The 17999-nt window shown below is 41.4% G+C and overlaps 1 protein-coding gene across 4 annotated transcripts in view; it reads right to left on the reverse strand.

The window, feature by feature from the left end:
• Positions 1 to 17999, reverse strand: part of ARHGAP24 (Rho GTPase activating protein 24) — a 249256-nt gene that overhangs the window by 204065 nt on the left and 27192 nt on the right. For 3 of the 4 annotated variants that reach the window (XM_067297417.1, XM_067297418.1, XM_013957393.2), the window contains exon 2: positions 6390 to 6592. In XM_067297417.1, coding sequence (XP_067153518.1) covers positions 6390 to 6569 — 180 coding nt within the window. In that variant the 5' untranslated portion in view covers positions 6570 to 6592. The remainder of the gene's footprint in view (positions 1 to 6389; positions 6593 to 17999) is intronic. The other variant, XM_067297416.1, reaches the window with a different exon arrangement.

Raw genomic sequence — 17999 nt, forward strand, 5'->3', positions numbered from 1 at the left:
GGGTTAACAAGTTGGATTTTCAATTTAAAACATGAAAGATCTTATTTTCAACAAATGGAGACCATGAATGATTACAAAGGAAAAAAATGCATTTGTTGTCCTAAATAGAAAGATATGTTACGCAAAGGCTTCTCTTCTCTCAACTAAACGTTTCAAGAAATGGGAGATATCATTACATCAGGAACATATGGCTAACCCAGAATCTGTTTCAAGTTTGCACGACGCATGCAAAACTGAAATGAGCTGTACTTTATTAGTTTTATGCAAAGTCAAAGGCCGTGAAGGGAAAGGAAATAAGTGAAAGTTCACACCCTGGACAACAGAATAACGAAGGGATAGCAAAAACGGCTAGGCTCTGACTGCATGGAGCTCAGGATGAGCTAACTGCTCTGCTGCAAACTGCAGTGCACAAGTACCCTAAAACAAGGACTCCAAGAGCCGAAGTTATTAGAATGGGGAAAGAGTCAGTCACAAGGAGAGTACATTCAGCCTTCTGAAAAACGGGGACAGTATTTCTAATTTACTTCATATTTCAGATAGAAGTTCAGCAAGACCAACTGAAAGCCTTTTATGAGGATTCCTACAGAGCATTTACTGTTATAGGAAGTTATTGGCAGCTGACTGCCTTTGAAAAATACCTTTTTTTTTAATTTTCATGTAAAATCCACTGGATCCATTTCCTTTCCACTGCATTCACATCAGCAGTTGAAAAACTATTTTAGTTTAATTTTAGTTTAAAAGCTGCATCTACCACCCTCAAAAAATAGCACCCAATAACTGGTAACAGAAAACCTTTCTGGAAAATCCTATCATTAGTAAACAGCATGAGTGATCTCAAGAAAATCCTATGTAATTTAGTCCAGGATGCTGAGTTTCCGGAGAAATTCCCAAGCAATGTGCTTTTGATATCAAAACTCTACACTTCTTGTGACAGCCCTATAATTTCATTTGATTCATTAATTTTCATTCAGCTTGCTATAAGTTTTGTACAACTCCTTTAATATTTCAGGTCCCTGCTCCTGCACGTTTGGTGGTTCACTCTGTAGCACAAGTCCATCCCAAGACCATCCTTGCTCCTTAGACTAATATCAAGGGTTTTGCACAGGAATGACAAAACCAGAGCTCTGCACACTGCTATTTTCACTTAAGGTGCCCCTAGCTGCTCCATAAAACGTGGAGTTTGGAGCAAGGCCCGAGAAGTCAAGCCTACCCAGACGTGGTGCTTCATATCCTCACCTACCAGGACTGAGGGAGCAGCTCTTTAAAATACTCTGTTGGTACATCAAAGGCAGGCCTTTCACTGACGGACAGGTGGGGAATTGTATTTATATTCTAGCAGCCAGTTATTCAGTTCTCAAAGATCATCGCAGACAACAAGTTTAAGATTCTCACCTTAGCATTCAAATCTACTGTTCTTTCCCAGGGTTTTGCTAAGATCCTGCGAGCAACTGAACGCAGTTTGGCATTGCTTAAGCCGCTGGGTAAGAGCATAACAAGGTCTAGAGGATAAAAACTGCACACCAGAAAGTTCAGGACTGGATAAAAATGGCAAATTTTCATCTATGAGTATAGTTAACGACTAGAACAGATAACCAAGGCATATCAGGGCTGTACCATCACTGTAATCTAATAAATGAAGGCAGCACATCATCATACATTTCAGAGAGCTCTTCCTAATTGAGCCATGAATCAACACTGGAACAGGAGTTACACTGGGTTCCGCTCTCTGGCTTGATGTAGATGATCAAGTTAAAAAAGTAACAATACCCTCTCTGGATCTGAATATCTACTGACTTCATTTACAGGAATGTAAGGGGCTTTTTGCTCCACGTGGCCCAGCAGCTGAGGCACCAAGGCAGACAATGCTCTTAAAACAGGAAATGAAAATCTTTCTGCAGAAAAGAGGCTGCTTCTTTAATCAAACCTCTACTGAGTCAAAATGTTTTTGACTACCCTCAATTTAGCACAAACATCAAGATCTCAAAATAGATCATTCCTAAGATTATTACAAAGGTCAATGACCCTTCTGAGGACCATAACTGAAAACTCAAGAGATCATATTTATTGATACACACTGCAGAACTCACAAATACATGGGAATAAAACTGATGTTTTCTTTTAAGAAAATAAGGCAGTGGATTTGCTGGATTGAAAACAGAATCTGGAGATGAGAAAAATCCCATTAGTCTATACACTCGCTCTCTGAGCGAATACAGATTACCCCTCTTCCAACAGGTTTTCTGCTCTTTTGCAAAGTCCACCTTTGAGCAACAACTGACACTCAACTGTGTTTGAAATTAGTTGTTGTGTTTTATGGGACTCTGTCCTTGTTGATGTCTAGAAAATACTTGTCTTGCCATTTCTTTCTTGCCTATTTTAAATAAAATTTTTAAGACATCTTACTTCAGCAACCTAGTTTGTTCTTTTAGGAGCTGCCTTTCTCTCTTGCTCTCTTTTTTAACCTATTCTACAAAGTATTTCCTTTAAGTTCTTCGGGCCAAGAGACCTGACAAGTTGTCAGTCTTCTAATGGAGCTGCACAAGAGTTTGCTGTTACAAAGAAGCTGCAGTAGCTAGAAGTTAACATCTAAGCCTAACAGAATAGGTAGAACTTCATGTATCGACAGCTGTGTATACTCCATCACTATAGAGATATAGATAACTTTTCTGAATACATTTAAATTTACATCACGTTTCTTAATAGAAATTACATTAACATATATTAGAAGTCCTGAATAAGTATTACTAGCTACAGATATACACAACTTGCAAAACTCATGGAATTATTATACTTCAGAAATAGCTACCTACATATGCATTCACGTTGGGTTTGTTTTCTTTTTAAAGAAAAGGGTACACATTTTCCAAACCTAAGTGCATCTGTGTGAGCTGATGTGTATCCATTTGAACACGCAAAGAGAAATGCAACTTGGGAAGGACTGTCTTGGAAATGTTCAGCAGCACCAGATCCTCACTGCCTGCTTACACATCCCCTCTGCTTACAGCTGGGAACAAACCTGCCTGCAGCTGTGCTAAAGCTGCCTCTTGGGACAAATCCATCAGCTCTCGCTGGCCAGAGAGCAGATCGTCACCTGCTTTCAGGTGTATACCAACAAGTATTTCTCCAAGGCTAGTTCACACCTCTTTAAGACCCCTTTACTGTACAGAGGCCAAGTTTGAGTCCATAAACCCCCCCAGGGACTACTACTGTTGATTTGCAACTACACAAAGGAGATATCTACGGCTAAAATACTGTGCTGACTCAGTGAATTTGCCAATTCCCGTTCATTTATGACTTTGTATTAACGATGCTCCATCAGTGCGGGTTTCGTAGCTTCACCCTTGAGAACTCACTTCCTCAGTAAATAAAAAAATAATACCCCCCCTCCCAAAAAACACCTAGGAGTGACAGTGAAACTGCCACAGGAGACTATACTTGGAAGACACCTCCTGTAATTCGCAAAAGCACAGAAAGAACACGACATCTCACCCAGGCAGCACTTTCTCCTCCCATCTGCAGCTCAGACGATGCCTACCCAGGCACTGCTCAAGTTAACCGCAGGCAAAGAAGAAAGCAAGACAGACATTTTCGTTGGATGCACCTAAACAACAGTTGCACTGTGAAACAGAATGTTAAAATGCTGATTTTTTCAGCCACCCACATTTCAAGCCGGAAAGATGACCTTCAAATCTAACATAATACTGGCTTTCTAAAGCACAACAGGCTGTCAGGTATAAGGTGACTTCCAAAGATAATAAAAAGGAATTAACGAAAACAAGATCCTGTATCACTTCCGAAAGGAAAAATTACACAGAATTATCAGAAATCAGATTTCATGTCTTCACACGGCATCGGCTTGCTCACTTCATATGTTTGCTTTCTGTCTTCTGGAAATAACTATACATCTATTGCTACCTCTACCTGCATCTTCAGTAAATGGAAACGCTGTCTCTGCCAGATCCTGAGACATTTCAAGACTATCAGAGCAAGAGAAAGCTGTTATACTTAACAATAAAATATTACAAGGGAAAGATTCTTGTGTTTGCTGATAATAAAGAATCAGTGAAAATTCACCGTCCTTGACTATAATAGCTGTGCATATTGCTTCTTTTTTCCCTGCGTGCCTGCAGGCATATGATGCAGGTTGGCAGAGTTCGGACATTTCCCTACACTCATATTAATAGTTAATGACTTTCAAATTTAATCATTTGGGAGCAAGGCAATGTACACGCACACTTACTAAAGCATATGTGGTGGAGTTACTAGCATTACTAACAGGAAGTGAGCACGCTTCGGAAATACCAGAGCATTCACAGATGATTTACACATGTAAGATGTTACTTCTTTTCTTAATTCCCATCACACATGGTCACTCCTAGATAAAATTCTGACAGATAATCTCATTTTTCTGCAGTTTGGTTCTAGTCACACCTCAATCACATCCAACATGCAAATGTCACGGTGTGATTTCTGGTGCAGAGTGGACAGAAGCCAATGCCAGAACGTAGAGCAGCTTGGTGTTCCGAGGACCCACTAAATTCACACCACAAACTGCAACCTGGATCTCCCATATTAGGGCTACGAACATGGGCTCACTGCCTTGTCTTGTCCTCTTCTGCTAGTTCTGCTACATTCTATAAATAAGTATTTATTAGGTTTGCAATTAGAACATTCTTCAGGATCAGGAATCCCAGGTTCAAATACTATGCTAAAAATATGGGGGAGGGAAGGAGGGCAGCAAAAAAACAAAACAAAACCAACCAACCAAACAAAAAAACCCAACAAACCACCACACAAACAGGAAACAGCAGCAACAAAACCAGAACAGCTCCAACAGGAGAAGCTTGGAGACCAGAGTAGCCCCACATAATGACTAGGATGCGAGAGAAGGTTGGAAAAACGGCATTGAATTCAGGACATATTTCAGCACCCGGCACTGTGCAATTTGAGGATAACGTGGTCTCTACAGTGCTGTACAGTGTTCCGTGCAATACAATATCCTACCTCCCCATAAAAAAAACGAGTCCCGACATGCAAACATACTGGCAGATGCAAAACACTACAAAACAGACCGAGATTTGTAGTTCTAGAAACTCAGGTCTGAGCAGTCTAGCTAACACCATCAGGAGCTATGCAGTACCATGACAGAGAAGGCAGAATTAGTTTGCTGCGTCTGGCTTAGAAATATTTTTATTGCAATGGCTGCTTTTCAAACTTCAAACTATCAAAATATGTACAGTAAAAGACAAGTCTCATTTCCCATACATTATCAATTATGTCATATTCACAAAATATTCATACTAATGTATAATTTGTAACTATGTCACGTTTTATTTAATTAACCTACACTATCAAGGATAATTTAAAGTGGAAACAGCTAGCAGGGCCCTCATATGAAACTGGAGCTTTGATTTTAACTCATACAAGAACCTTCATCAGGAACAGTTACCTCAAGACTGAATCCTTTTCTTAAACACATTCACCTTAATGCATACTGTGAGGCTTGATGAAATGGCATGGCCTGTGCCACGCAGGAAGCTAGATTAGATGGGGTTTACATCTCTGAGAGTTCCCTGTGCAAATCCACATAACCATAGACCACCATCAAAAATGTAGTAGGCATGAAAAATACAAGTGTGACAGTATTTGAGTATCTGCACAAAGGTAATTCACAAACGTGTCCATCTCAGAGCTTTTTCCTGAAGGCACAAACATCTGACAAATGATTAACACCTAGGACTGTGTACTTCTGTAGGTTCTAGCACAAGATCTCTCTTAACTTATTGGCAGAGGCTCAGATCAGCCCTGAGCTGAGAGGCAGAGTTATTTACTCTTCTCATATGGCACTCTGGAGATTTACAGCACTAAAGGGAACTAAGCACTAAACAGGGAAAATAGATGAGCATTACGGAGCAGTAAATTACCACAACAGAAGACCCAGGCATCAGGCGGTCGTCTATTCCACACTACAGACAGCAGCATTTTCAGGCTAGAGGTCTTACGGGATTTTGAATTTGGGAAGACACAAAGCTGGGATACTCCCGATTTTAAGAAGCAAAAAAGTAAGCAGTACCTTGTTAAATACAATGTACTCTTCTGCCTCAAGGAAGCACATCTGACTGATTTTTCCTACTTAGTTTACAGTACTCTCCCTTAAAAAGGCCCTGATGGGAAAAACTGGCCTGGTGAGAGAAGCTTTAAAAATAAACCTGATGGGGGAAAACCACATTAATTGCCAAGACCTGAATCAATTCTGTGTTCACTGCAAACAGAATCCCAAGTTCCATATAAACACAGACAGAGAGATTTGTTTCTTTAAATGTGAGACAATCCTGCTTGTACTCTCTCATTTTTCTACTTCACCTCCCATCCTATCTTCTTTCACTTACCAAGGGCTTGGTTTCATCTTCATCTTTGAAATAGTAAAGCTGGTCCCCCTTGAGAACAAACCAGCGCGTGTGCCAGGTCTTGACAAAGCCTCCTTGCTTCCGTAGCCACCCACACTTAATGGCACCGTGCCGTCCTTGGCTCGGCAGGGGAGTCTCTGCAGAGCCGTTGTGTTCATCCATATTGGGACCGGGCAACTCTCCTGCTGAGAAAATAAGAGGAGAAGTAAGAACCAGATTTTTACCCAAGCAATAACCTTCTCTTTTCAATATAGCTGAAGAACAAATACGCTCCGACTACAAAGGTGTGCTAGAAAGGCATTTACCATCTGCTTGCTTAGTCTCATACTGGCACCAGTCAGCTAAGAGATTATTATTTTTGTCATTTATAGTTGAGTAATGAAACAAGTCGTTTAACAAGAAGGCAAGCAGGAAGGCAAGAGGGAAAAGATTTTCAAGCAGTGTGGCATGTTTTCACAGGCAGTAAGCAAAACATGAACTGTTACTTCAGATGAGTTCTGCAGGATTTTAGGAAGCAACAAAGAATGAACTGATCATATGTCTTCATGACAAGAAAAGCAGAGTGCTTCCTGCTACTAGACCTCTTCATTTAATACTCCCTGTCTTTACCCCACCAGAGAGTAAGGCTTTTGATAAAGTCCTTTTAATGGAATAGCACACAGTAAATACAAGGCTAGTTGCACATCCCATCATAGAACTAATCCCCTGATCAAAATAGGTGCATGTCCAGCTATGCTCATTACAGACACTTTGCAAATCATGCAAAATTCTGGTGCGTCAATTCAAGACATAAAAGTGTGTCAAGTCTGGAGCTTAAGCACAAAATTAAACTGTTTAAGTATCATGTGCCTTGTCTGTCTTGTGAAAACTATACTTTTTACTCTCTCCAGAGAGTCATGAATCTTCTAGATTGATTTTCTACATGCACTGTGTAGACATGTGACGAATCTTCAGGGTCAAAAGGCTCTTCCTGACCCCTGAGAACTTCACCGGAGAACTTCTTTGCCTAGTCAGGAACTTGCACAGTTGTTAGAGCTTGTGAAAGCTTGCTTCAAAGGCAAATTTATTTAAGAATAAAGCCATCTAGACATTGCAAGCAGGGAGGCATCTCCAACAGAGTGTCTGGACCAGAGCTTTCTCTCCTGGCTTTGGCAAAACAGATCTGCGAGTGCAAGTCTGGCACTTGTGCCCTGGTCACCCATACAGAAAGTATACCTTTAATTAACATACTAACAGATAGCCCCACTGCAAAGTTATGTGGTTAGCTTTTTAGGAAGATTAGAAATGGGAATATAAAATAAATCATTAGAAGTAAGAACAAATTCATTTGATAGACTAAATCATCCTTCTGACAGTGTAATAAAACATGAGTACTTGGTCTAGCTCATGTTACATCATTATGAAATAAATTACAGTGTAATACAGCAAGAAGAAATAAGTCAGAGAATAACACTCCAGCCAGGAATGCTTTTCAGCTCATTCTTCCTTTGGTTCCTTTCTTCCCATCTTTCACACTTATCCTCCTTTGGAATAACTTCCATAGGTGCCATCTCCGCTGTGTGTTAACACCTTCTACTTGTAATACCTGCAGCCTGCTGTCTTCCCTTCTTGGGCCCTGATCCTGGAATCGGATCTACACAATTAAAACCTTTAACTCGTCTGCCCTGTGCCTCTGAAGTTAATGGGCCTCAACACAAGTGCAGAGGTCTCATCGCAAAGTGCCAATTGCAGGACCAAGACTTGAATCGCTTTGTACTCTTACAAAAACGGGAAGGGGCGGGGGGGGAAGAGCTTTCTCTTGCCTCTTTAGAGTTTAACTAGAGTCATTTAAAACACTTCCACAGTTAAGTTTGAGTAAGGAGTCCCTGCAAAATGTAAGAACGTGTCTGGTCCTCAGCAGAACAAACAAGGATTTGCTTGTGCCCAAGTTTACAATTAAATCTTTCCAAGAACCAACCAGCTGATAAACCCACACCGACAGAGGGGTTCTGTATCATCAGAGTAAATGCCCAGAAAAACCACAGCTCTGGGGCTGCAGGGTATGTTAGATAGATACTGCAGCCAGTTTCCAAACTGGACCTTGCCACGCTGCAACTATCTTCTTCAGATCTAGAGCCACAGCTAGGGATTTAGCTACCTTCAGAAAAATTAATAGCCTGGTTATTCAGTGCCTTGCTTGTACGTTGTGTCTGCTCACGCTTCACCAAGGTTGGGGCTCATACAAGTAGTTTTTGTTCACTTTGCACTGTTCTACATAACTACGAAAGCACCAAGCAGCAGCCAAGAAGCCTCCAAAACCTTTCCACCTTATCCTTGGATGGCCCTGCACTCTCACTTAGCTCTTCAATGAGGATAGGTTAAGTGAAACTGTGCAATTAGAAATGAACAGATAGTCTCCAAATTCATCTGTACTATGGTGGGGTTTACAAAACATACTTGTAACCTACCTCTGCTTATCACCTGATGTGGTGAAAGTGCATCAGGAATGGGAACAGACTCATCTGTATTAAATGAAATCATTCTACCCAAAAGAAAATCTACTTAACTCATAATAGGCAACTCTTCAATCCAAGCAGAAATCCCTTGGACACTGCCCGTTTTCAGCTGGGCCAGAGTAGCAGCCCACCAATTCACATACTCAGGAAGCAAATCAGCATGTATTTCGAGGAAGGCATTGAGAACAGAAGGTAAGTTACCGCAGCTTAACTACAGAAGAAAACCATGACATTCAGCCTTCCCCTGCTCCCTGTTGCACAACTGCAGAAAATCCAGGCTCCCAACTTCAGCTAATCCCCATTCCATTAATTGCTGGGTCTCTGCTGCTGGGGCCAGCTTCAGGGTAGATGTGTGTGGTGGGGAGAACAACAAATGCAGAGTTCAAATACACTAATTATTCGTATTACTGCAGTGTTAGATGAACCATGTCCTTATCATGCTTGGCACCACAAACAAGAATGTAAACACCAGTCAAAACGTTAACCACTTGGATGAAAGGCTATTCTGCATTTCTTTCCCCCAAAGACACATTTCACTGGTGCTGACACCAACATATGAACAAAGCATTTGGATTTGAGTTAGTCAGCAAGAATGTTAATCCATCTGCATCTCTTCACCTGATAATATTTATATTTTAAATTACTGACACAACACCACAACAAGTGAGCTGTGGGAGAGATGACTTCTAAGAGCAGTAAGTCCTCATAGATAAAATATGTCATTTCCTTTAAAATAATGTAGCACAATATCCTTGGATGCTTGCTATGTAAATTTAGTTCTATTATTTCATTCACTGATTTAACTCTCTTCAGCAGTGAAAAGTCCAGCCACCTCACTGGTATATGGTAAGGGAGTTGTTATATTTAGTCACGAGACAAGTTTGTTGTTTTCCATCTCTCCTTTCCTTTCAGAATCTGCCTACTACAAACCAGACTTTGAATCAGAAATTCCAACAGCTGGCTCACTTTCACTGGCTGTTTTTACAGCTGTTTCAACATCAAGATCATAAAAACAGATTGCAGAAATATCAGGGTGCTGGCACTGAAGCAGAGAACAGCAAGGTGCAAACAGTATGTAAACACCACAAGACAAAGTGTGGAATTATATCAACACACTCCGAGTCCTCTTGCTCTCAGGAGACCAGGTAGAAACCCATGCGCTTTCAAGCACTAAGCGAGCATATTCCTCAAAGCCTTCTTCGGAACAGGAAACACAACTTGTACTTTCTGCCAGAGTCAGTTCCACTGACTTGGCCACATTGCAGTTTAGGTAGTCGCTGGAACGGAACAAGTCCTACATGGTCCATTCATCAGGGCTCTCTGTGGCCAAACTCTCCTGGCCTTATCTGGACACTGGGAGTGCAAAGTAAATAAAATGAGAAGCGTTCCCTGACACACTGGTGATACACCTCTTACTCTTAGCCCGTAGACCCCACCTCCACCTGCTGACCTCAATCCAGCCCTTATTTTTTCCCAAAATAGCACCTGTCCCATTCACAAGAGTGTCTAGAAACCAGAAAACATTTTGCCTGATGTGGAAGGGCTGTGCCAGTGTTGCACAAGGAAAGCAGGGAAGTGTTTCTCCTCAGTTACCGCTCACTGAATGTTTGAAATATGGAATTGGGAAGCTCCCCCAAGTCCCAGCACTCTGCCAGGAAACTGTCAGAGAGAGGGTCATTAAAACACAACAAATGCACTTACAGTGAATGTTCACAGGCCTGCACCAAGACAATACTTTTGGCAAGAAACCCTGCTGGTCTGGAATATGTTTTTATTCCCGCCAAAATTTCTCGTGGGTAAGATACCACATTTCCAGTATGCAAAACATCATCTACGTTCACTTCCAGTAACCCTTCTCCTTTATCCTTGCCAACCCTCAAATGCTGCATCAGGTCCTTCGCAGCCAGGGATCAGCCTGGCACGACACGGGTCAGGAAGGAAAAGTCACCGAGCCCCTTGCCCAAGAACTAGACTCCTCCAGCCTGTCCCAACAGCCTGTCTCCAGCTCTAATCCCTTCCTCTCCTGGAACAGTGTGCCCCACAGCACTTACCTCTCTCTCTGTCAGGCACATTAAGAGATAGCAGCAAAAGGCTGCAGTTTCACATGGACAGTGGGCTTGTTTCATTGATGAATGTAGCAGCTATATATACACATCATTCATAAAAATCTTTGACAAAAGAGTGCTACATAAAAAATTCAATTACTTAAGTACTGAAACATTTATGTGAGCAGACATAAATCATTTCCCAAGTGATGTCCAACTCTGGTTCCCTTTCTATTTGTTTTCAGTGAGCTATACAGACTATAAGTGCCAAAGTCTAAGGTTATCAGCATCTTTCAGCTACTGAGCGTTGTCTTTCATCAGTCAGATTCCTTTCATTTCCTTTCGATTTAGCCTGGCTCAACAGCAACTTTGTAATACCGTTTCATATCCAAAAAGATTGTCTGCAGTCATCTTATTTGGAGTATGTCTCAAGAACCGAATCTCCACAACATAAAGGCACACATTTGTGAGTGACTGCTGTGGGAGGTGAAAGATCAACCTATTTCTTACCATCAAGCACTTCAAATCAGTCACCGCTGATCTGGTGCATCAACAGCACATTACACATGGAAGTAAAAATGATGTTAGAGGTTTAAAAAAAAATTGAAAAGGCAGTTGACATTCTGCTGATGTTCATCAACCATTTTGAGATGCATATTGCAAGGAGCATCTCTCAAGTTCTGCCAATACAAGGACAGATTTTAAAGCATTCCTGTACTGTTCTTATGCAAAAGCTGCAGCGCATTTGCCAGTAGCTCTCCACTGAAAGTCTTTAGAATACATGTTAAACTATTTATACAGAACCAGAAGAGGAAGGTCTGGTTCTTTGCTTGAACAGATTAGCAGCCTAACAGAAAGAGAGAAACATAGGTGGAAAAACATAACTTTTATCCAGAATTTATCCTGAGACATCTGAGTAATCTTTTCTACCACTGGCAGCACTGCTGATCACAGATCCATATGGCTGCTCTGGATTCCTCACTCCCATTTTTGTCCTGTCAGGGACAGTCTGAAAATACCTTGCTTGAGGGAATTTCACTCCTGTAGCCTAGATCTTTTTTTTTTTTTTTTTTTGGGGGGGGGGGGGGGGGGTGTGAAAGCTGTACCAGTCAGATTTTAGAAGGTCTGATCCAAAGCCCAATCACGTTAATAGAAAGACTTCCATTACTTCTCAATGCATTTTGGAATCAGTTCCAAAACCAAGATACAATAATGTTGCCAAGACATGGAGGTCTTGCTCAAATATAACACTTTACTACATGATTTGCATTCAGGTTTATGCCAGAACCATCTTACGCAGATATTCGTCCACTAGCCAAACTTTTACAAGCATACAGTTTACTTACAGGAATTCAAGTAATAAATAGCATAAGCAAAAAGGGACCAGGGATTTATAAAGAACATTTGAAGGTATTCAATGCCCACTGAATTAGAATGGAAATTCATTACCCAACTCCCTCATGCACCTTTGAAAATTCCAGCTTCTGTGTGTGCCTATTTATCATCTTCTGTGGTTATCACTAGTGTAGACATGCATAGTCCAAACCCCTTAAATGAGGTCTGGAGACCAACATACTTCCCCTTACCGTAATCACACAATATCAGATAAATTTGTCCTGGCATGAATCTGCCCATGGCCTAGGGTCGCTGATGGGCATTACTTATACACACCTTTTAGGAAATAGGCAACACAGACACCCCTAAGTCTCTCCCAAAACTTCTGCCCTGTTATATTCAGGACAGTACTCAATCCAGGCTGCTGAATGGAAAGTTGAAGAAATGTGTCAAATTACTCCACAATGGTTATTGAATTAGCAGTGAAATAGCCATGCTTCAGTATTCATGTGGTCTTTGGTACAAAACACTGGTAGATGGGGGGGCTGGAGCATCAGAACCTCTCCCCTTCTTTGCCCTTTCAAGCACTCACCACTGAACTGAGCTCGGAGTCACTCATAAACGCACGATTTCTCTACTTGCCAAATCTCACTTCTTTCTCCAGCAAGAAACAAAATCATATTGGCTTCCTTTGCCGAGAGCATAATGAAGTAACTTAATAATGAATTTTTAAATGTCCCCATTGTCAGTCAGCTCTTGCTATGCAAAGCAAAGGAACCGCAGCAGTTCTATGCCTGCAACATCATGTGTCTGATTAATATTTTGGGTAATTGTCCTAGGTTATCTTTTGCTGCCATTAGGTCCTGTTCTGTTTATATTCAAACAGACACACACACCCCTTTTTTTTGTTTAAACTTCCAGCACCGTTGTGGCTGCAGCAGGCATAATGAAGTTGCATTTTGTCCATTACAGACACTGACAACTAGAAGTGACACCTTCTCTTCTGTCCATTGCCTGCTAATCCCACTGCCTTTTCCTGAGTCAAGATGGACTCCGCCTTTGGATGTCCTGAGAAACCAATGAACACTTGCACCCAATCCATCTGGCTATCTTTTCTCAAGTGCAGATGGCCTGAAATGTGCCATCTGACTTAGCAGTTATTACAAAAAGTCACACCACAAACAAAAGGAGGGGTACTGAAGCCCTGAAGAGCAACTTAAAAGGATAACATTGCCTCTGTTCTGCTTTACAAGTTACTTGTTGCTCATGATACCTCATATCCTCATTTTCCTCACTTTGTAGCACAAAGTAGCACAAGGTTGCTGCTGCCAGTGTGACCACACACAAGGGAAGGCATGACTAAGGCAGGGTGATCCCTCATCTTCCAGGTTTCTGCCTGGGCTTCCACCCCTGTTTTCTCATTCTGCAAGAGTGACAATGCTACAGAGAAATACATACAGCAGAATATCAGCTGTAATAATTTGCAGGAGCATCCAAGTTTACAAGCAGCATGTAGAAGAGAAACTGGTATTTGAAGGGTCAAGTGATGAGACAGAAACACAGAACAGTTGGCAAGTCTCAAGCTGAAACACTAAGCAGTGAAAAGGTCAGGGAGCAAGTCAAAGGCAGCATCTGGAAGAGCAAAAAGATATTCTTATTCCCAGATGTCAGTCCCAACCAATGGGCTACACTGCCTCTGAGTATCTGACACTGAAAAACCCCAAATCCTGTTTATGGCCTCATACTTTACATGGAGAAAGTGATCACAAGGACAGCTTAATTCACACAAACAAGCAATGAATACTTCAGCATTTACTGACTTCACTTGCAAAAGAATTGATCAGAGCTGTGTCCAAGCATGATCTCAGCAGATAAACTCTCAAAGTATAAAAATAATCTCTGGCACAATTCTTTGTTCTCAAAGACTGATGACAAAAAGCATCCGAGTATGGATGTCACCAGCATTCTGACAGTACATTACTGGTAACAGAGTTAGGCTGTAGACCCTTTTAGAAAATCCAAGACAACAGAACCTTCTGTGTTATGCTTTTATTCACAGCAGTTCAGGCTTTGCACATTTTCTGTAAAATAGACCAAAAGAATTAAGATGTTATGAATTATATTAACTATGCATGCTGACAGAAAGGAAAAAAAAATAAATTTTAGTTTGGAAACAGCAGCCTCCTCCTCCCAAACCTGCTGCAATTAAGCGCTCTCTTATTGCATTTAATTCCAAGTGCTCCTTAGCAGAAAGCCTGAGGATGAGGAAACATGCAATGTACTTTATTCAAAATAAGAATAACAACCTATAAAAAAAGATGGAGTGAGAGATGAAAGATCTCCTAAAGTGAAGGAGCACATGGGCTCTGCAAAAAAGGTTTGCGGTTGCGGGAGAGTGGGAGGAAGGAAGAAAAGAGGTACATTTGATGCCTACACTGTATGTCATATTCGTCTCCTGCTCATAGGTAATACAGCCCAACCAAGTCTCAACTCTGGGAACGGGAGACTAGCACAGCAAATACTGCCTGGCCAGAGCAGAGACACCTTTCAGAGACTAGACCTGCAGTTCTACCGATAAAGAGCAAGCTCAACAGCTCAGCTAATACACAGATGTTTGGCAGCAAGAAACTTCTTTTCTGGATGTTTCTGTAGAAGCCAGAGTGGAAACAAAGGAATATTCAACCTATTTCAATCCACAAAGTTACATTTTAAGACTTAAGTTAGCTCACATCTGATTAACAAAAGTCAGTGGACTTCTTTTTTGACATATTTACTATAACAGCATTTCATGTGAAATGACTTCCTTCTGGTCTGTTAATTAAAAAGTAATGTTTCCTTTCCAGCTGAAAGAAGTTCAAGTACCAGCAACATTTGGGATTCTACTAAGAGACCCTCTGAAGCTGACATGTCTCAGGCTTGGAAATGTGTTCCCCGGAAGGCCCACAGAACCTCCGAAATGGGTATTTGGGAGCATCGCAGCCAGCAGCTCAAAAGAACTGGCCATACTGCAGCACCTGCCTACACTGAAACTCAGGGCTGCTATGGCCATTTCACAGCCGCTGCATGAGGCACCTACAGCACAGTCCCCAAGCACAACTCCAATGGCATGCGTATGTACGTATGCATTATATACATATTTCTACACATACAAGAGACCACACTGACAGGAAACGGGTAGACACACACCATACACAGGTAGTGAGCACTCGCTCTTCTTTCTGTGAGCATCTTGGCATGGTGCATATCCCCTCCAATTCCTACTTAAACTACCTGGCAGAGCAAAGGTTTGTCTCCTCTGTGCACGTCAACCCCTAACAGGGCCTTGACGTAAGAGATTTACTTCTGAACAAAAATCAGTATAGTTTTAATGCTCTTCTGAAATGTTTTATATAAATAGTAATTGCCTCTGTCATTTTAAAAAAATTAACCATGCTGATATAAGCCTCCAGGCTAGTATACAATAGACAATATGGTCAACATGTTTAGGAGCAGATTTGTGTCTCCACAGAGACACTCCACTTTGTGTGTGGCCAGCACAAATAAGTGCCATTGCTTTGTAGTTGACATTTCCATTTCTGCCCAGGAAAGCAATAATTGGTACTTATGGAATTAACATTTGTTAAAACAAAGTCTGCATTAAAATATAGAGACTCCAAAATCCTTCCTGTATGTTTCAGAAAGCAGTAGTGAGTCTGTCATGCCATCTAAATTAAGTGAAACATTAAAACAATCTCAAGTTACACTAATTAAGCCATTGTTGCATTGCCCTTTTCAGGGCAGCTCCATGCCAGTATTCCCTATTACGCTGCCTTCTCCACACATTCCTAAGCCAACATCAACACACATCCCCTTGACTCTGGAAAAAGTGTCATTCACATTGAGGTACTGTCCATATTCATACAGTCCTTGTCCTTCAAAAGGTCAATCTGTGCATGGATGGTAGTATCTACTCCTCAAGTTTGTACCTAAGGAACTCTTAAATCCCAAGACTGATTATTTGAGGTATGTCACCGAACTGTGGCAACCACCCAGATCTGGTTAGCTTTGCTACCCAATGGGCTCATGCTACTGTTTTGTCCATTGACACAACAGGCAGCCTTCTGATCAGTGGAGGAGAGGCAGTTAGAGACGCTTTCCGTTGAGCTAAAAGATGCAGCTCTCCACTGTATTGTGCCCACATTCTTAAGGCTCTGATACTGTAATCCACAGTTAAAAGATGAACATATCCTATTTAAAAGCATTCACACATGCTCACACGTTCTCCTGGTTATTATATAAAACATGTAAACTGCGCAGAATGAAGAGCCTAACTGCACTTTGCTAGGGTACCACAGCCTTCCATCAAACTGCTGTGGCAGGCAGCACTCCTTCTCACTTGTCTGCCATGTGGATTGAAGGAGGAGGAGAACTGAAGGTGAGAACGTTTTATCAATGAATTGGTCATCTGCAGTGACCTGATATCTAGCAAAACCATACAGACCACCTTTTCTGACCTTCCCCCCCCCCCCAAAAAAAAAGAATTGGTAAAAATCAAGTTATGTTCTCCCACCTAACAGATGATTTAGAAACACGAAACGCGCTCATTCTACTTACCTCTAACTTGTAAGGCAAACTTACAAACTTACTAAGCACATTCACATCAACACCGTTCAGTATGTTCAGCACTTCCTCTGAGGAAGGGAAGGTATCCTGAGAACATACATTTCACCTGCTATCAAGGACAGAGCTATCCTTAACTGCACAAAGTAATGGTAAGAATAAAACAGCAACATCCACCTTCTCCTGTTAGCTCCTCTTACAGTAAGAGGAGTCTGTTTTAGGGAAGTAATGAGCTGCAGAGCAGAATCCCAGCGTGCCCAAGGGAAAGGAGGGTGTCACCTTCATTGAAAGGGCCTTACTACTATTTCAGGTTACTTTAGTCAATGCAAAAGAGAAGCCTTTTTTTCTCCTTCTCTATTCCAACCAACAAGTAGCCCACCTCTCTGTATGGAGATCATTGCTCTGCAACATTTCTGTCCTGATCTTTCGTTTGCTACAATTTCACAACCCTGCACCTGTTGCCTTGGACAAGTATACTTCTAAACATAAATCCTATGATCAGATTTGGTCTTTCTCTAGTTGCTGCAAGAAATGGGAAAAAATCTCATGGCAGGGACTTTTTTTTTTTTCTTACAAACCTGAACATAAAGATTTTAATTCAGTGTTTGGGGGAAGACCTTTGACCCGACTGACCATTTTAACTGAGCTCCTACCCTGAAGTGAAAAGTGGCAAGAAATACATCGACATAGATCTGGCTCATGGCTGCAGCAAGTTACAGCACCACATTAATAAAGCATCCTTCTTCTAACACAAGCCTTGCTCCAGCTCTACACTTAGAATGCAGTGCTTAATTCTGAAATGTTTGCAGAACCTGGTGTGAAAACAATGCCAGTATATCTGATATATACATTTGCTTTATGTAAAGATGCACGTACCCGTCACTTTAGCATTTTTTAGCTTTCAAAAAATGCCCTAGCTATGACAAATGAACAGGTAAGCAAACAGGTTAGGATTATGTAGACTCTTTGGATGCTTCTATTTCCTCTGGGAGTTGCCGAAAGCCCGCAGTCGGTATGGTTAGGCATCAAGAGTCTACTGGACCGCGTCATATAATTTTATGCTCCTAATGTAAAGCCAGTCTTTAAGTGACATACTAGTTTACTCAACTAGCTAATAT

The sequence above is a fragment of the Apteryx mantelli genome, chromosome 5 (assembly GCF_036417845.1).
Source record: "Apteryx mantelli isolate bAptMan1 chromosome 5, bAptMan1.hap1, whole genome shotgun sequence".
Taxonomy (NCBI): domain Eukaryota; kingdom Metazoa; phylum Chordata; class Aves; order Apterygiformes; family Apterygidae; genus Apteryx; species Apteryx mantelli.